The sequence below is a fragment of the Quercus lobata genome, chromosome 9 (assembly GCF_001633185.2).
Source record: "Quercus lobata isolate SW786 chromosome 9, ValleyOak3.0 Primary Assembly, whole genome shotgun sequence".
Lineage (NCBI taxonomy): Eukaryota > Viridiplantae > Streptophyta > Magnoliopsida > Fagales > Fagaceae > Quercus > Quercus lobata.
In genome coordinates this window covers 21,450,078-21,466,109 of record NC_044912.1, presented here as the reverse complement: position 1 = coordinate 21,466,109, position 16,032 = coordinate 21,450,078, and the positions used below count along the sequence as shown (strand labels likewise).

The 16,032-nt window shown below is 36.2% G+C and overlaps 1 protein-coding gene across 1 annotated transcript; it reads right to left on the bottom strand.

Moving 5' to 3' along the window:
• Positions 1–815: 815 nt before the first annotated feature.
• LOC115960630 (12-oxophytodienoate reductase 2-like) lies at positions 816–6,208 on the bottom strand. Its single transcript, XM_031079569.1, has 5 exons — positions 6,002–6,208; positions 3,543–3,683; positions 3,301–3,431; positions 1,769–1,945; positions 816–1,588 (listed from the first exon to the last, which is right to left on the bottom strand). The coding sequence occupies exons 1-5, from the start codon at positions 6,070–6,072 to the stop codon at positions 996–998; spliced, it is 1,113 nt and encodes a 370-aa protein (XP_030935429.1). The 5' UTR covers positions 6,073–6,208; the 3' UTR covers positions 816–995.
• Positions 6,209–16,032: the final 9,824 nt, after the last annotated feature.

The following is a 16,032-nucleotide window of genomic DNA, read 5'->3' as shown; positions in this document are numbered from 1 at the left end:
AGGAACTGAACCAGCAAAGCGTGTATGGTCTTCAATTAATGTTGGTACAGAGATATATGTTAGCAGCACAGGGATGACTGCAGAATGGTCTGTCAGTGATTTTGATATATTGGTTCCTGAAGATGTTGCTAGCTCTGGAGTTAGCTTTCACTGATCTTTGCAGAGTATATTCACCCTTTCATTTAGTAAAGAATAAGTAAATAGAGTAAGTAGAACCCATTACAGTTCTACTTAAACCACGCTATCATGTCAACAATAGATTCAACACACATACCCATAAGTGTTATGTACATGTTCTCTTAAATCCAGAGATAATCCTCCTGACTTTCTTCGCTTTTCAAGTATAAACATTGGAGCTAACCTTATGATGCCAATTGTAAATAATAAATAACTTTTCTTAGACTCCTCTTGGTTGCCAAGGAATTGAGGAAATGCTATTTGCTAATCATGTGTGCGCGTATAATTCCATTTGTAAACTCCACTTGTGTTTGTGCTTAATGTCACATATTTTGTACACAACCGGTCTCTAGCTTAGAAAGATAAGGTTGACAGCTAGCTTGAAATTTAGTCACTTTATTATGAATGGAAGTGAGAAAACAAGCCTGAATGCCCTAAATATGGATAATATCACAAGTAATTGAGTAGCCACTTATAATGGTTCAATGCAAACCTTATGTATGCCAAAAATTAAAGGAGACTGAGTCCATTGCAGCTAAAGCTGAAAGCAAAATCCTATATGCACATTTGTCAATTTAAGTAAAGAATCATTGCTTGTATTAGCCAAATTATTCTTCAAAATCATGATTAGTCTGGCACAGAAGCAAATCAGCACCAACAATATTATCTCTAGAAGAGAATAACCACTTCAAAATTATTTAGATCTATCAAATCTTTTTGTTGCACTTGTACAGTACAATGAAAACACTAAAAGCAAGAAAGGAATTACATAGGGCAATGTTTTTGGACAATTTATTTTCACTCCTCTCCTTAAAAACCTAAGCAATGTCTACAAGGAGTGGATAATCACTGTATCCAAGGACAGGGTCAGAGGTGTAGAATGTGTCTCTGTTGTACTTGTTGAGAGGAGCATTAAGCTTAAATCTCTTAGGCAAATCCGGATTGGCTAAAAACAGACGACCAAAAACAACAAGATCTGCACGGTTTTTAGCAATAGCTTTGTTCCCATCTTCCCTGTCATAACCCCCAGCAACTAAAAAGCTACCCTTAAAAGCCTTTCTCATTGGCACAAGACTATGGGGACTTTCACTCTTTTCTCCAACTGTCTTCATTCTTGGCTCAACCATGTGGCAATAAAGAATCTCATATTTGTTTAAGGATTCAGCCATGTAAAGGCCCAAAGAGTCTGGATTTGAGTCTCCGGATTCCATGTAGTTTGCAAAAGGAGATAGCCTTATTCCAACCCTGTCTGCTCCTATCTCATTAGAAATAGCTTCAACTATTTCTAGAGCAAACCGACAACGATTTTCAAGGGATCCACCATATTGATCCGTTCGATCATTCACTTGATCCTTCATAAACTGGTCAATTAGGTAACCATGAGCCCCATGGATCTCTACTCCATCAAAGCCTGTGTATAAGACAAATAATGACATTTTAATGAAGGTACTATGTAATAACAAAGGTAACCATGAGCCCCGTTGTTCTTTCAGTTTTCTTTAATCAAGTACAAAGTACAATTCTTCACTCCCTTGTACGTTTGACCAATCAAATATCATTTATCTTATATAAACACATGAAAAGAACTTACCAGCTTCAATAGCATTCCTTGCAGCAAGTCTAAAATCATTGACAATTTGAGGAATTTCCTCTATCCTCAGCCGCCTTGGAGGAGTGAAGTCTGAAACATTAAATCCACTAGCTCGATCTTGAGGGGTCAAAGGCCTGTCAGAGGAAGAAAATGGGGCTTGACCATTTGGCTGAAAACCTATAGACAACAATACAAAGAAAAATAAATATCCAATTAATTCAAATGAGTTTGATAAGAAATCATCAATCACCACTTAAAGAATTAGAAAAATGAGTGTTATGATCTGTTAAATTACTTTGAAAAAGATGTTTCTTCACAAAGATTTAATTTTTATTTTAAAAAAAAAAAAAATATATATATATATATATATATATATATCTAAAGAGGTAATTGATAAGACCTTCATTGATTTGAAAACCACAAAAAAAAGTGAGACAAAACTAATACTTCTTTTGGATCATGAAGGTATAATAGCTCCATTATGTGTTTCACATGATTGTACAGTAAGGATGGGGCTCCATAAATATTCCACTCCAAAAAAGGAAATTTCAAGATCTTATTACATTTTAAAAAAAGGAAAGCTCATGATCTTAAGGTTGTCTAACACGCCAAAAAGTGGTGGTTGGTTGTCTGTGACTACCATAGATATAGGACTCAATAATGATTTTGACAACTGATTTAGAACAAGTGGTGTCTGCAAATCTAAAACAAAACTACGAAGATTTTGAAAGACCAATCAACTGAAAGAACCATGCTTTTGAAAAAGTGGCATGCAACCACCACTTTGGCCTTTTCTACTAAAATGACTAAATAATATTCTATTCAATAGTGATATAAAACATCCTTTTTAGCTGAAATGGCAACAACATTAGCTTTTTGTCCAACCAACCACAGTGATTTGATTTTGTTCAAGCAGTGGGTGTCACCTTATTCGTATCCTAAAAACAAAATTACATTAACATGTCAGACTTATAATAGAAGATGCCCCTTCCATTGAGGCAATGATCATGATAAAAGCCCCCCTGTAATAAAAAAAACCATTTATAGTAGAGAAGATAATGCAACAAAATAATTATATTGTTGCATAAATTTCCTTTACTCCCTTAATCCAACAATGATCATCACTTTTGTTAATTTTACTTTCTCCAAAATGAGAGTCAATCCAATTAATGCTCTTCCTCAAAAAGTATGTTTCTATTTCAAATGTGACACTTATTATGCAGGGAATAGCATTCTACAGCACCAACGGATGGTTATTTCAGCGGTCAATAAAAACTTCAATCCAATTTGATTCTCTACCAAATAGGTTCACATGAAATACTTCCTTCAGGATCAACAGCAATCAATAGTTAAATAGCACAATGTGGTATAGAAAACCCAAATCTACTCAATTCATGAATCATTTACCACATAGTCTTTGTAATTTAGGATATTACAAAACATTCAACTCTCTCCATCCATTACAAAAGTTTAATTGTCAACAAGCAATATTAGAAGAGAAGATATAAAGGTGGTCTCAGTCAAAGACAAACCTTGATTTGAAACCCTCCCCGTATGCCAAATTTGACAAAAGAAAACTCCACCTTTGGCATGAACAGCATCTACAATGGGTTTCCAGGCTTCAACTTGCTCTTTTGTCCATATTCCAGGTGTGTCTGGATACCTTTACAATAGCAAAGAAACCTAAGAAGTCATAAAAATTTTGAAGGCAAGAAAGGGAACCCTCAAAATGGAGATTGTCTTTCAGTGTGAAACATGGTAAGAAATTGATTACCCTTGAGCAGTGTTAGAAACTCCAGTGGCTTCAGTTATCAGTAGACCACCTTTGGAGGTTCTCTGAGAATAATATAAGATAGCATGTGGCTGAGGAACATTGCCATAAGATCTCTGTCTGGTCAATGGTGCCAAAACAACTCTGAAAATACAAATTAAATGATAACTTGAGTAAATCAAGTAAGAAATCTTTCTAATTGAAGAAAATAGTACCCTATAAGAATCAAATATATATTTCTTGTAGCAAAGTCGGGAAGAATAATATGATTAAGCCCCTTTCTATATGTTATACTAGATGCTAAAAAATAAAATAAAATAAGGCAAGTAATAAATGAAACCAAATCAAACAATTCATTCTTGAATGCTTATGGTGGAGATAAGGACAGCTTCACAACTTCACCTGTGGATTGCTAAAATATAAACTTTTAAATAAGGTTTGAGAAGCTGAAGAAAAACGCAAAATCAGAAAAACTCTGCCTATAATATAATGCTTTTCCTTTTGAGTAGACAAATAAAAACCTAAATGAGAGAATGATAGAGACAGAGACAGAGACAGAATGTTTGACTTGATCTATAATTTCTTTTTTTCCTTTAGAGTTTGTTCATCGTTAAAGTACAACCATATTGTCAAGTATTAAAGATAGATTTCACAAAATGCTGTACTGGAGTGGGGTAGGAGTACCTCAAAGATCCTATAGGCCCTTCAATTATGACAATTTCTATATCATTCATAGCAAATTTGCCATGCACTTGAAATTTGAAAATACTTAGTTTCAAGTTCAGGGCCTACGTTGTTCTTAATTCATGTACCTCTCTTTTCAACCTATGTTTATATCATAAGCTTACCTTTTTCCAACACCTATAAAGCTGCAGCAAAAAGCACTAAGTTTTTTTTTTTTTTTTTTTTTTTTTTTTTTTTTTTTTTTTTTTTTTTTTAAAAGGAGTGGCACTTAGTTTAGGACTGTTTTCAAACATAAAACTTAACAATTCTAATGAGAGCATTTTGGAAAGAAGGCAAGTATATATTTGTGTAGTATGGACTTCAAAAGTGACTGCTTATGACATTTCAACTCTTATAGTATCCAAACCTAGCCTAGACTTAGTGTACAATAAGTTAAATTGGTCAAGTCGCTTCCACTCCTGGTCCAACCCCTGTACAAGCAGACCAAACCGAATGCAGCAGTTGACCTCTGATATTTCTTATTTCAACAGAATCACAGTCGCTGCTTTTCTGAGGTAGAAAATCATATTTTGGCAGATCCAAAAGGAAGTTTGTACTTCCCAGTTGTCTAGTTTAAACACCCTTGAGTACAATCCCATGAGTACTGTAAATTTGCTGGTGAGGGGCCAGTGGCTTGTGCAATACATGCATGGCCACGTGTTACTTTGAGAAAATACTAGAAAAGATAAGTAAGAAACAAAATGAAGCATGTAAAAACTTGGAACAATTAATTTGATGAATTTTTATGCACAGAATAGGGTGAATTAGTTCTGTTAATCACATGTAGGTTGAAGATGATAACATACAGCATTTGAAGAATGACTTGGGTACTATGGCAGGATATAGATAAGGGAGCCAAACTGGATTGCTCTTCATCATACAGAATGTGTAGTCATAGGTATCAACACAAAACTGATAAATAGAAGGATTTCATCCCCCCTCCCCAGCCCCAAAAAAGTCAGACCAAAATTGTTGAGAACTGGTTTTATAACTATAGATTGATATCTTATATAATCAAAGCAACTGTAAATAAATGTAAGCACTCTCAATCTCTCATGATGAAGCTACAAATACATTACTTAGAGGTTCTGAAAACACAAAGAATCCTGACGGCCAAGGTGATCAGATACCTTAATCTGCAAATCTGAAACCAATTTACACAACAGAGATGCCGTACAAGATTCAGGTAAACCAAATGACAGCTTGATTTTCCTTTGAGATCAAGTAAACAAAATCATCACTAACAACTCATGAACTGAGTAAAGCTCAGCAAGACAGCTAATACAGTTCCAACAAAATCCATCAATCTTAACATTAGAAAAATTAGCATAGTCTCAGACTTTTAGCAGATTAATATTGAGAATTCTTGAAAAAAAATGTGTAATTTCTTGGTCAAAACACAAAACAAACACAAATGTGAACTGACAAGAAAATGCTTAAAAGGGCAATAGTGTTACATAATGAAAACGACATATATAAATAATCAACTACGATTTCTTGAAAGTTGAAACCTTTGTAAACAAAACAATTCATTATCCCAACTGGGATATGTCACAAACAACTTTTTTTTTTTTTTACAAAGTCAAAGTCAAACCAAAAAAAAACATAACGTGATTCTTAAAAAAAAAGAAAACCCAAAAAAATAAAAAATAAAAACACATCACACATATTAACAATTCGGATCATACTAAACAACAAAGACAAAAAAAGAAAGAATTTTGCAAGGTGTATTGGTATACCTATGGGAAAGGTTGAACTTGCCAAGTTTGTAAGGAGTAAGAAGAGGAATGGTGGGAGCTTCAGCAGCCATTTATAATGATTCTATTCTATTCTTTCCTGTTGAATGCTAGTACTTTACTTCTGTTCCTGATTTCAGACAAAAGTGGGAATGAAATACTTGTTACACAAATGGGTATTTATAGAAATGAAAAAAGCATTAAAGATTTGTGTCCCAAAAAAAAAAAGTCTCCTATAAGCTAGCAGGATGGTTCCATTTGGACAATGATGTTTCCTTTTAAAATGGTATTCATGACTTTTTTCACAGCGCCTGATGTCTGTGGTGACGTTTGGAAGCAAACACGTGGCGGGAATGGGTCTACACTATACGTTGAACCCTCAAGAAAATTTGGCCACCAACGTGGACCATTGGCCTATTTAACTAGAAAATACCATGTATACTGGATGCGTGATATACCACCTTTTATTTAACTATATGTTCTGCTTCTATGAACAGAACCACTTTAAGTCCACAATCAATTTCATAATTTTTTAAAATAATTTTTTTGAGAATATAGATTGTGTTTAGATTTTTGTATATTATTTTGAGTAAAACTTAGGTACAATATTTAGGTTTTATTGTTTAGGTTCTCTTTTTAAAATTATGCCATTTGGATTTTTTCTTATAGGATGAAAGTGTATTTTTTAATTAAAAAGCTACATGGTTGAATCTTAAAAAGAGAATCTAGGGAACAGCATCTAAGGTATTATACCTAAGTTTTGTCCAATTATTTTTATATGAGATCACCACTGTTTTATTTTTTATTTAAAGAAAAAACATTTTTATAATATACTACTCATAATTTATGTCCTCAAAAATCATGAAAATATAGTTAGATTTGTCATGTCATCAATTGTTCTACTTAAAAAAAGAGCAATCTTTGAGACATAAAAGAGTTCAATTTTTTTTTAATTTTTTTTATAGCTTCTTAAGGCGGTAAATTAATATTTATAGCCAAAAAAATTATAAATATTTTTCTTAATATGAACCACATATATATATATATATATATATATTTTAATTTTGAAAGAAAACTAGAATTTGCCAACTCTTTTGAGGATATATATATTTGGAAGGTAGGGATAGTGCCACCCAAGGAGGCCATGGCCCCTCTAGATTTTTTTTTTAAAGTTTTTTTTTTTTTTTTTTGGTCAAATTTATTTTTAAAGTTAAGAGTATATATTTATGACTTATGAGCCACCCAAGGGGGCCCATTCGTCTAGATTTTTATTTTTAAAGTTAAGAGTTGTCAAGAAAGGCAACTCATTAACTCATTATGACTTATGAGAACGACACCAAAAAAAAAAAAAAACTCATAATTATGTATATACAGACTACAGTGGACTCCGGTGATGTGGATGGATAATCTGTTTTCATATGATATGAATTTAGACGAATGGCTGTCGAAATTCGGATTAGAAAGGAAGTAGTATAGAAAAGAGCTTCTTCTTCTTCTTCTTCTTCTTCACCAAGAAAAAATCAATGGGCGGTCAAAGAATGAAAAATTTAAAACAAAGACCAGCACAAAGTAACTAAGTTTGTCTCATTATTAAAGTTTGCATGGAATTTGAATTTTTATTCTTATAAACTATTAGTTTTTGTGTAACACCCCATAATTTGATACCAATTAGATGACTATACGTTAATTTTTAATAGAGGCCTATAATTAAAATGGATTAAATAAATTTGGGCCTAACGTATTAAAAAGAAGATAAATTCTATGGAATATGAAGCCCAAGTGAGGTAACCTAAGTACATATATGGGCCTTGAAAACCCTAGCCTTTTTCCTCTTAGGTCACACGTGTTTTCTGATGGGATTTCTTTTGCTTCAGCCGACAATTGAATTTTTGCCTTTCTCCACTGTGGCGTTGGTGGGAGTCTTCAGGTATGATTTTTCTCAAACTCAAGATTTAAAAAGTTTGTATGGTCAATAGCTTGCAATTGATTGGAACCTAGACTATCATTATACTAATAGAAAAGGGTTTTTCCTTTGTTGAGCTTTGTCATACCGCTCTTCTATTTCTTTCATTGGCGCAATCTTCTTTGAATTCAATAAAGAATTGCAATTTACTTTTATGAAAGATATCTCCTCCCTTTAATCTAATCAGTATATTACTTCTGAGTAAGGCACTCTCCGAAAGGAAGGTAAACAGGAGTTAACGGCGGGCGCAATAAAAAGGCAGTTGCAGGCAGGCGATAGGGAGGTGGCCTATAATTAAAATGGATTAAATAAATTTGGGCCTAATGTATTAAAAAGAAGATAAATTCTATGGAATATGAAGCCCAAGTGAGGTGACGTAACTACATATATGGGCCTTGAAAACCCTAGCCTTTTTCCTCTTAGGTCACACGTGTTTTCTGATGGGATTTCTTTTGCTTCAGCCGACAATTGAATTTCTGCCTTTCTCCACTGTGGCGTTGGTGGGAGTCTTCAGGTATGATTTTTCTCAAGCTCAAGATTTAAAAAGTTTGTATGGTCAATAGCTTGCAATTGATTGGAACCTAGACTATCATTATACTAATAGAAAAGGGTTTTTCCTTTGTTGAGCTCTGTCATACCGCTCTTTTATCTCTTTCATTGGCGCAATCTTCTTTGAATTCAATAAAGAATTGCAATTTACTTTTATGAAAGATATCTCCTCCCTTTAATCTAATCAGTATATTACTTCTGAGTAAGGCACTCTCCGAAAGGAAGGTAAACAGGAGTTAACGGCAGGCGCAATAGAAAGGCAGTTGGGGGCAGGCGATAGGGAGGTGGCCTATAATTAAAATGGATTAAATAAATTTGGGCCTAATGTATTAAAAAGAAGATAAATTCTATGGAATATGAAGCCCAAGTGAGGTGACGTAAGTACATATATGGGCCTTGAAAACCCTAGCCTTTTTCCTCTTAGGTCACACGTGTTTTCTGATGGGATTTCTTTTGCTTCAGCCGACAATTGAATTTCTGCCTTTCTCCACTGTGGCGTTGGTGGGAGTCTTCAGGTATGATTTTTCTCAAGCTCAAGATTTAAAAAGTTTGTATGGTCAATAGCTTGCAATTGATTGGAACCTAGACTATCATTATACTAATAGAAAAGGGTTTTTCCTTTGTTGAGCTCTGTCATACCGCTCTTTTATCTCTTTCATTGGCGCAATCTTCTTTGAATTCAATAAAGAATTGCAATTTACTTTTATGAAAGATATCTCCTCCCTTTAATCTAATCAGTATATTACTTCTGAGTAAGGCACTCTCCGAAAGGAAGGTAAACAGGAGTTAACGGCAGGCGCAATAGAAAGGCAGTTGGGGGCAGGCGATAGGGAGGTGGCCTATAATTAAAATGGATTAAATAAATTTGGGCCTAATGTATTAAAAAGAAGATAAATTCTATGGAATATGAAGCCCAAGTGAGGTGACGTAAGTACATATATGGGCCTTGAAAACCCTAGCCTTTTTCCTCTTAGGTCACACGTGTTTTCTGATGGGATTTCTTTTGCTTCAGCCAACAATTGAATTTCTGCCTTTCTCCACTGTGGCGTTGGTGGGAGTCTTCAGGTATGATTTTTCTCAAGCTCAAGATTTAAAAAGTTTGTATGGTCAATAGCTTGCAATTGATTGGAACCTAGACTATCATTATACTAATAGAAAAGGGTTTTTCCTTTGTTGAGCTCTGTCATACCGCTCTTTTATCTCTTTCATTGGCGCAATCTTCTTTGAATTCAATAAAGAATTGCAATTTACTTTTATGAAAGATATCTCCTCCCTTTAATCTAATCAGTATATTACTTCTGAGTAAGGCACTCTCCGAAAGGAAGGTAAAGAGGGGTTAACGGCAGGCGCAATAGAAAGGCAGTGAGGGGCAGGCGATAGGGAGGTGGCCTATAATTAAAATGGATTAAATAAATTTGGGCCTAATGTATTAAAAAGAAGATAAATTCTACGGAATATGAAGCCCAAGTGAGGTGACATAAGTACATATATGGGCCTTGAAAACCCTAGCCTTTTTCCTCTTAGGTCACACGTGTTTTCTGATGGGATTTCTTTTGTTTCAGCCAACAATTGAATTTCTGCCTTTCTCCACTGTGGCGTTGGTGGGAGTCTTCAGGTATGATTTTTCTCAAGCTCAAGATTTAAAAAGTTTGTATGGTCAATAGCTTGCAATTGATTGGAACCTAGACTATCATTATACTAATAGAAAAGGGTTTTTCCTTTGTTGAGCTCTGTCATACCGCTCTTTTATCTCTTTCATTGGCGCAATCTTCTTTGAATTCAATAAAGAATTGCAATTTACTTTTATGAAAGATATCTCCTCCCTTTAATCTAATCAGTATATTACTTCTGAGTAAGGCACTCTCCGAAAGGAAGGTAAACAGGAGTTAACGGCAGGCGCAATAGAAAGGCAGTTGGGGGCAGGCGATAGGGAGGTGGCCTATAATTAAAATGGATTAAATAAATTTGGGCCTAATGTATTAAAAAGAAGATAAATTCTATGGAATATGAAGCCCAAGTGAGGTGACGTAAGTTCATATATGGGCCTTGAAAACCCTAGCCTTTTCCTCTTAGGTCACACGTGTTTTCTGATGGGATTTCTTTTGCTTCAGCCGACAATTGAATTTCTGCCTTTCTCCACTGTGGCGTTGGTGGGAGTCTTCAGGTATGATTTTTCTCAAGCTCAAGATTTAAAAAGTTTGTATGGTCAATAGCTTGCAATTGATTGGAACCTAGACTATCATTATACTAATAGAAAAGGGTTTTTCCTTTGTTGAGCTCTGTCATACCTCGGGCTGTCCACGGGTCGGTCCGGGTCGGATTTGTGCCTAACCCGGAACCGACCCGACGGAATCGGGTCTTGAAAAATCTCAACCGCCGCCGACCGCCGGAGTAAACGGATCGGTCCGGGTCAAACTTCAACGGGTGGCGGACGGGTCGGTCGGCGCTGGGTTCTGAGAAAACGGGGAGAAAACTCTAGAAAACAGTGAGAAAACTCGAGATCCAGCAAAAATCTCATCGGAATCTATGAGATTTCGCCAGATCCGGTGGTAATCTCATCGGATTTGATGAGATTTCACCAGATCCGGTCAAAATCTCGCCTGATCTACGTGAAATATCGCCTGAATCTGGGTTTTTTGGCTGAGATCTGGGTTTTTTTCGCTGGATTCTGGAATTTTTCTGGCCGGAATCTGGGCTTCTCGCCGGAATCTGGGATTTTTGCCGGAATCTGGGTTTTTCTCCGATCGGTTCGGGTTTTTCGGGTTTTGGGGGATAGAAACCAAAACCAACCTGCCGGAGTCGGTTTCTGTGGGGAGAAAACCCGCCGCCGACAACCGGAATAGTCGGGTCGGCCGGTTTCGGATCGGTTCCGGTCGGATCCTCCGGGTGGGTCGGGTCTCGGATGGGTTTGGACAGCCCTAGTCATACCGCTGTTCTATCTCCTAGTCATACCGCTGTTCTATCTCTTTCATTGGCGCAATCTTCTTTGAATTCAATAAAGAATTGCAATTTACTTTTATGAAAGATATCTCCTCCCTTTAATCTAATCAGTATATTACTTCTAAGTAAGGCACTCTTCGAAAGGAAGGTAAACAGGAGTTAACGGCAGGCGCAATAGAAAGGCAGTTGGGGGCAGGCGATAGGGAGGTGGCCTATAATTAAAATGGATTAAATAAATTTGGGCCTAATGTATTAAAAAGAAGATAAATTCTATGGAATATGAAGCCCAAGTGAGGTGACGTAAGTACATATATGGGCCTTGAAAACCCTAGCCTTTTTCCTCTTAGGTCACACGTGTTTTCTGATGGGATTTCTTTTGCTTCAGCTGACAATTCAATTTCTGCCTTTCTCCACTGTGGCGTTGGTGGGAGTCTTCAGGTATGATTTTTCTCAAGCTCAAGATTTAAAAAGTTTGTATGGTCAACAGTTTGCAATTGATTGGAACCTAGACTATCATTATACTAATAGAAAAGGGTTTTTCCTTTGTTGAGCTTTGTCATACCGCTCTTCTATTTCTTTCATTGGCGCAATCTTCTTTGAATTCAATAAAGAATTGCAATTTACTTTTATGAAAGATATCTCCTCCCTTTAATCTAATCAGTATATTACTTCTGAGTAAGGCACTCTCCGAAAGGAAGGTAAACAGGAGTTAACGGCAGGCGCAATAAAAAGGCAGTTGCAGGCAGGCGATAGGGAGGTGGCCTATAATTAAAATGGATTAAATAAATTTGGGACTAATGTATTAAAAAGAAGATAAATTCTATGGAATATGAAGCCCAAGTGAGGTGACGTAAGTACATATATGGGCCTTGAAAACCCTAGTCTTTTTCCTCTTAGGTCACACGTGTTTTCTGATGGGATTTCTTTTGCTTCAGCTGACAATTCAATTTCTGCCTTTCTCCACTGTGGCGTTGGTGGGAGTCTTCAGGTATGATTTTTCTCAAGCTCAAGATTTAAAAAGTTTGTATGGTCAATAGTTTGCAATTGATTGGAACCTAGACTATCATTATACTAATAGAAAAGGGTTTTTCCTTTGTTTAGCTCTGTCATACCACTCTTCTATCTCTTTCATTGGCGCAATCTTCTTTGAATTCAATAAAGAATTGCAATTTACTTTTATGAAAGATATCTCCTCCCTTTAATCTAATCAGTATATTACTTCTGAGTAAGGCACTCTCCGAAAAGAAGGTAAACAGGAGTTAACGGCAGGCGCAATAGAAAGGCAGTTGGGGGCAGGCGATAGGGAGGTGGCCTATAATTAAAATGGATTAAATAAATTTGGGCCTAATGTATTAAAAAGAAGATAAATTCTATGGAATATGAAGCCCAAGTGAGGTGACCTAAGTACATATATGGGCCTTGAAAACCCTAGCCTTTTTCCTCTTAGGTCACACGTGTTTTCTGATGGGATTTCTTTTGCTTCAGCCGACAATTGAATTTTTGCCTTTCTCCACTGTGGCGTTGGTGGGAGTCTTCAGGTATGATTTTTCTCAAGCTCAAGATTTAAAAAGTTTGTATGGTCAATAGCTTGCAATTGATTGGAACCTAGACTATCATTATACTAATAGAAAAGGGTTTTTCCTTTGTTGAGCTCTGTCATACCGCTCTTCTATCTCTTTCATTGGCGCAATCTTCTTTGAATTCAATAAAGAATTGCAATTTACTTTTATGAAAGATATCTCCTCCCTTTAATCTAATCAGTATATTACTTCTGAGTAAGGCACTCTCCGAAAGGAAGGTAAACAGGAGTTAACGGCAGGCGCAATAGAAAGGCAGTTGGGGCAGGCGATAGGGAGGTGGCCTATAATTAAAATGGATTAAATAAATTTGGGCCTAATGTATTAAAAAGAAGATAAATTCTATGGAATATGAAGCCCAAGTGAGGTGACGTAAGTACATATATGGGCCTTGAAAACCCTAGCCTTTTTCCTCTTAGGTCACACGTGTTTTCTGATGGGATTTCTTTTGCTTCAGCCGACAATTGAATTTCTGCCTTTCTCCACTGTGGCGTTGGTGGGAGTCTTCAGGTATGATTTTTCTCAAGCTCAAGATTTAAAAAGTTTGTATGGTCAATAGCTTGCAATTGATTGGAACCTAGACTATCATTATACTAATAGAAAAGGGTTTTTCCTTTGTTGAGCTCTGTCATACCGCTCTTTTATCTCTTTCATTGGCGCAATCTTCTTTGAATTCAATAAAGAATTGCAATTTACTTTTATGAAAGATATCTCCTCCCTTTAATCTAATCAGTATATTACTTCTGAGTAAGGCACTCTCCGAAAGGAAGGTAAAGAGGGGTTAACGGCAGGCGCAATAGAAAGGCGTTGGGGCAGGCGATAGGGAGGTGGCCTATAATTAAAATGGATTAAATAAATTTGGGCCTAATGTATTAAAAAGAAGATAAATTCTAGGAATATGAAGCCCAAGTGAGGTGACGTAAGTACATATATGGGCCTTGAAACCCTAGCCTTTTTCCTCTTAGGTCACACGTGTTTTCTGATGGGATTTCTTTTGCTTCAGCCGACAATTGAATTTCTGCCTTCTCCACTGTGGCGTTGGTGGGAGTTCTTCAGGTATGATTTTCTCAAGCTCAAGATTTAAAAAGTTTGTATGGTCAATAGCTTGCAATTGATTGGAACCTAGACTATCATTATACTAATAGAAAAGGGTTTTTCCTTTGTTGAGCTCTGTCATACCGCTCTTTTATCTCTTTCATTGGCGCAATCTTCTTTGAATTCAATAAAGAATTGCAATTTACTTTTATGAAAGATATCTCCTCCCTTTAATCTAATCAGTATATTACTTCTGAGTAAGGCATCTCCTCCGCGACAGAAGCGCAACATCAGCATGCGAGCATAACGGCAGGCGCAATAGAAAGGCTGTTAGGGGCAGGCGATAGGGAGGTGGCCTATAATTAAAATGGATTAAATAAATTTGGGCCTAATGTATTAAAAAGAAGATAAATTCTATGGAATATGAAGCCTAAGTGAGGTGACCTAAGTACATATATGGGCCTTGAAAACCCTAGCCTTTTTCCTCTTAGGTCACACGTGTTTTCTGATGGGATTTCTTTTGCTTCAGCCGACAATTGAATTTCTGCCTTTCTCCACTGTGGCGTTGGTGGGAGTCTTCAGGTATGATTTTTCTCAAGCTCAAGATTTAAAAAGTTTGTATGGTCAATAGCTTGCAATTGATTGGAACCTAGACTATCATTATACTAATAGAAAAGGGTTTTTCCTTTGTTGAGCTTTGTCATACCGCTCTTCTATTTCTTTCATTGGCGCAATCTTCTTTGAATTCAATAAAGAATTGCAATTTACTTTTATGAAAGATATCTCCTCCCTTTAATCTAATCAGTATATTACTTCTGAGTAAGACACTCTCCGAAAGGAAGGTAAACAGGAGTTAACGGCAGGCGCAATAAAAAGGCAGTTGCAGGCAGGCGATAGGGAGGTGGCCTATAATTAAAATGGATTAAATAAATTTGGGCCTAATGTATTAAAAAGAAGATAAATTCTATGGAATATGAAGCCCAAGTGAGGTGACGTAAGTACATATATGGGCCTTGAAAACCCTAGTCTTTTTCCTCTTAGGTCACACGTGTTTTCTGATGGGATTTCTTTTGCTTCAGCTGACAATTCAATTTCTGCCTTTCTCCACTGTGGCGTTGGTGGGAGTCTTCAAGTATGATTTTTCTCAAGCTCAAGATTTAAAAAGTTTGTATGGTCAATAGTTTGCAATTGATTGGAACCTAGACTATCATTATACTAATAGAAAAGGGTTTTTCCTTTGTTTAGCTCTGTCATACCGCTCTTTTATCTCTTTCATTGGCGCAATCTTCTTTGAATTCAATAAAGAATTGCAATTTACTTTTATGAAAGATATCTCCTCCCTTTAATCTAATCAGTATATTACTTCTGAGTAAGGCACTCTCCGAAAGGAAGGTAAACAGGAGTTAACGGCAGGCGCAATAGAAAGGCAGTTGGGGGCAGGCGATAGGCAGGTGGCCTATAATTAAAATGGATTAAATAAATTTGGGCCTAATGTATTAAAAAGAAGATAAATTCTATGGAATATGAAGCCCAAGTGAGGTGACGTAAGTACACATATGGGCCTTGAAAACCCTAGCCTTTTTCCTCTTAGGTCACACGTGTTTTCTGATGGGATTTCTTTTGCTTCACCCGACAATTGAATTTCTGCCTTTCTCCACTGTGGCGTTGGTGGGAGTCTTCAGGTATGATTTTTCTCAAGCTCAAGATTTAAAAAGTTTGTATGGTCAATAGCTTGCAATTGATTGGAACCTAGACTATCATTATACTAATAGAAAAGGGTTTTTCCTTTGTTGAGCTCTGTCATACCGCTCTTTTATCTCTTTCATTGGCACAATCTTCTTTGAATTCAATAAAGAATTGCAATTTACTTTTATGAAAGATATCTCCTCCCTTTAATCTAATCAGTATATTACTTCTGAGTAAGGCACTCTCCGAAAGGAAGGTAAACAGGAGTTAACGGCAGGCGCAAT

Bases quoted from the DNA above. Each gene is read 5' to 3' on its own strand.
- LOC115960630 (XM_031079569.1), bottom strand. From the start codon at position 6,072: ATGGCTGCTGAAGCTCCCACCATTCCTCTTCTTACTCCTTACAAACTT. The intron at 1,946-3,300 runs GTTTGTCTTTGA...TGTTGTCTATAG, and splicing joins GGGGAGGGTTTCAAATCAAG to GTTTTCAGCCAAATGGTCAA. The intron at 1,589-1,768 runs GTAAGTTCTTTT...TCTTATACACAG, and splicing joins AAGGAATGCTATTGAAGCTG to GCTTTGATGGAGTAGAGATC.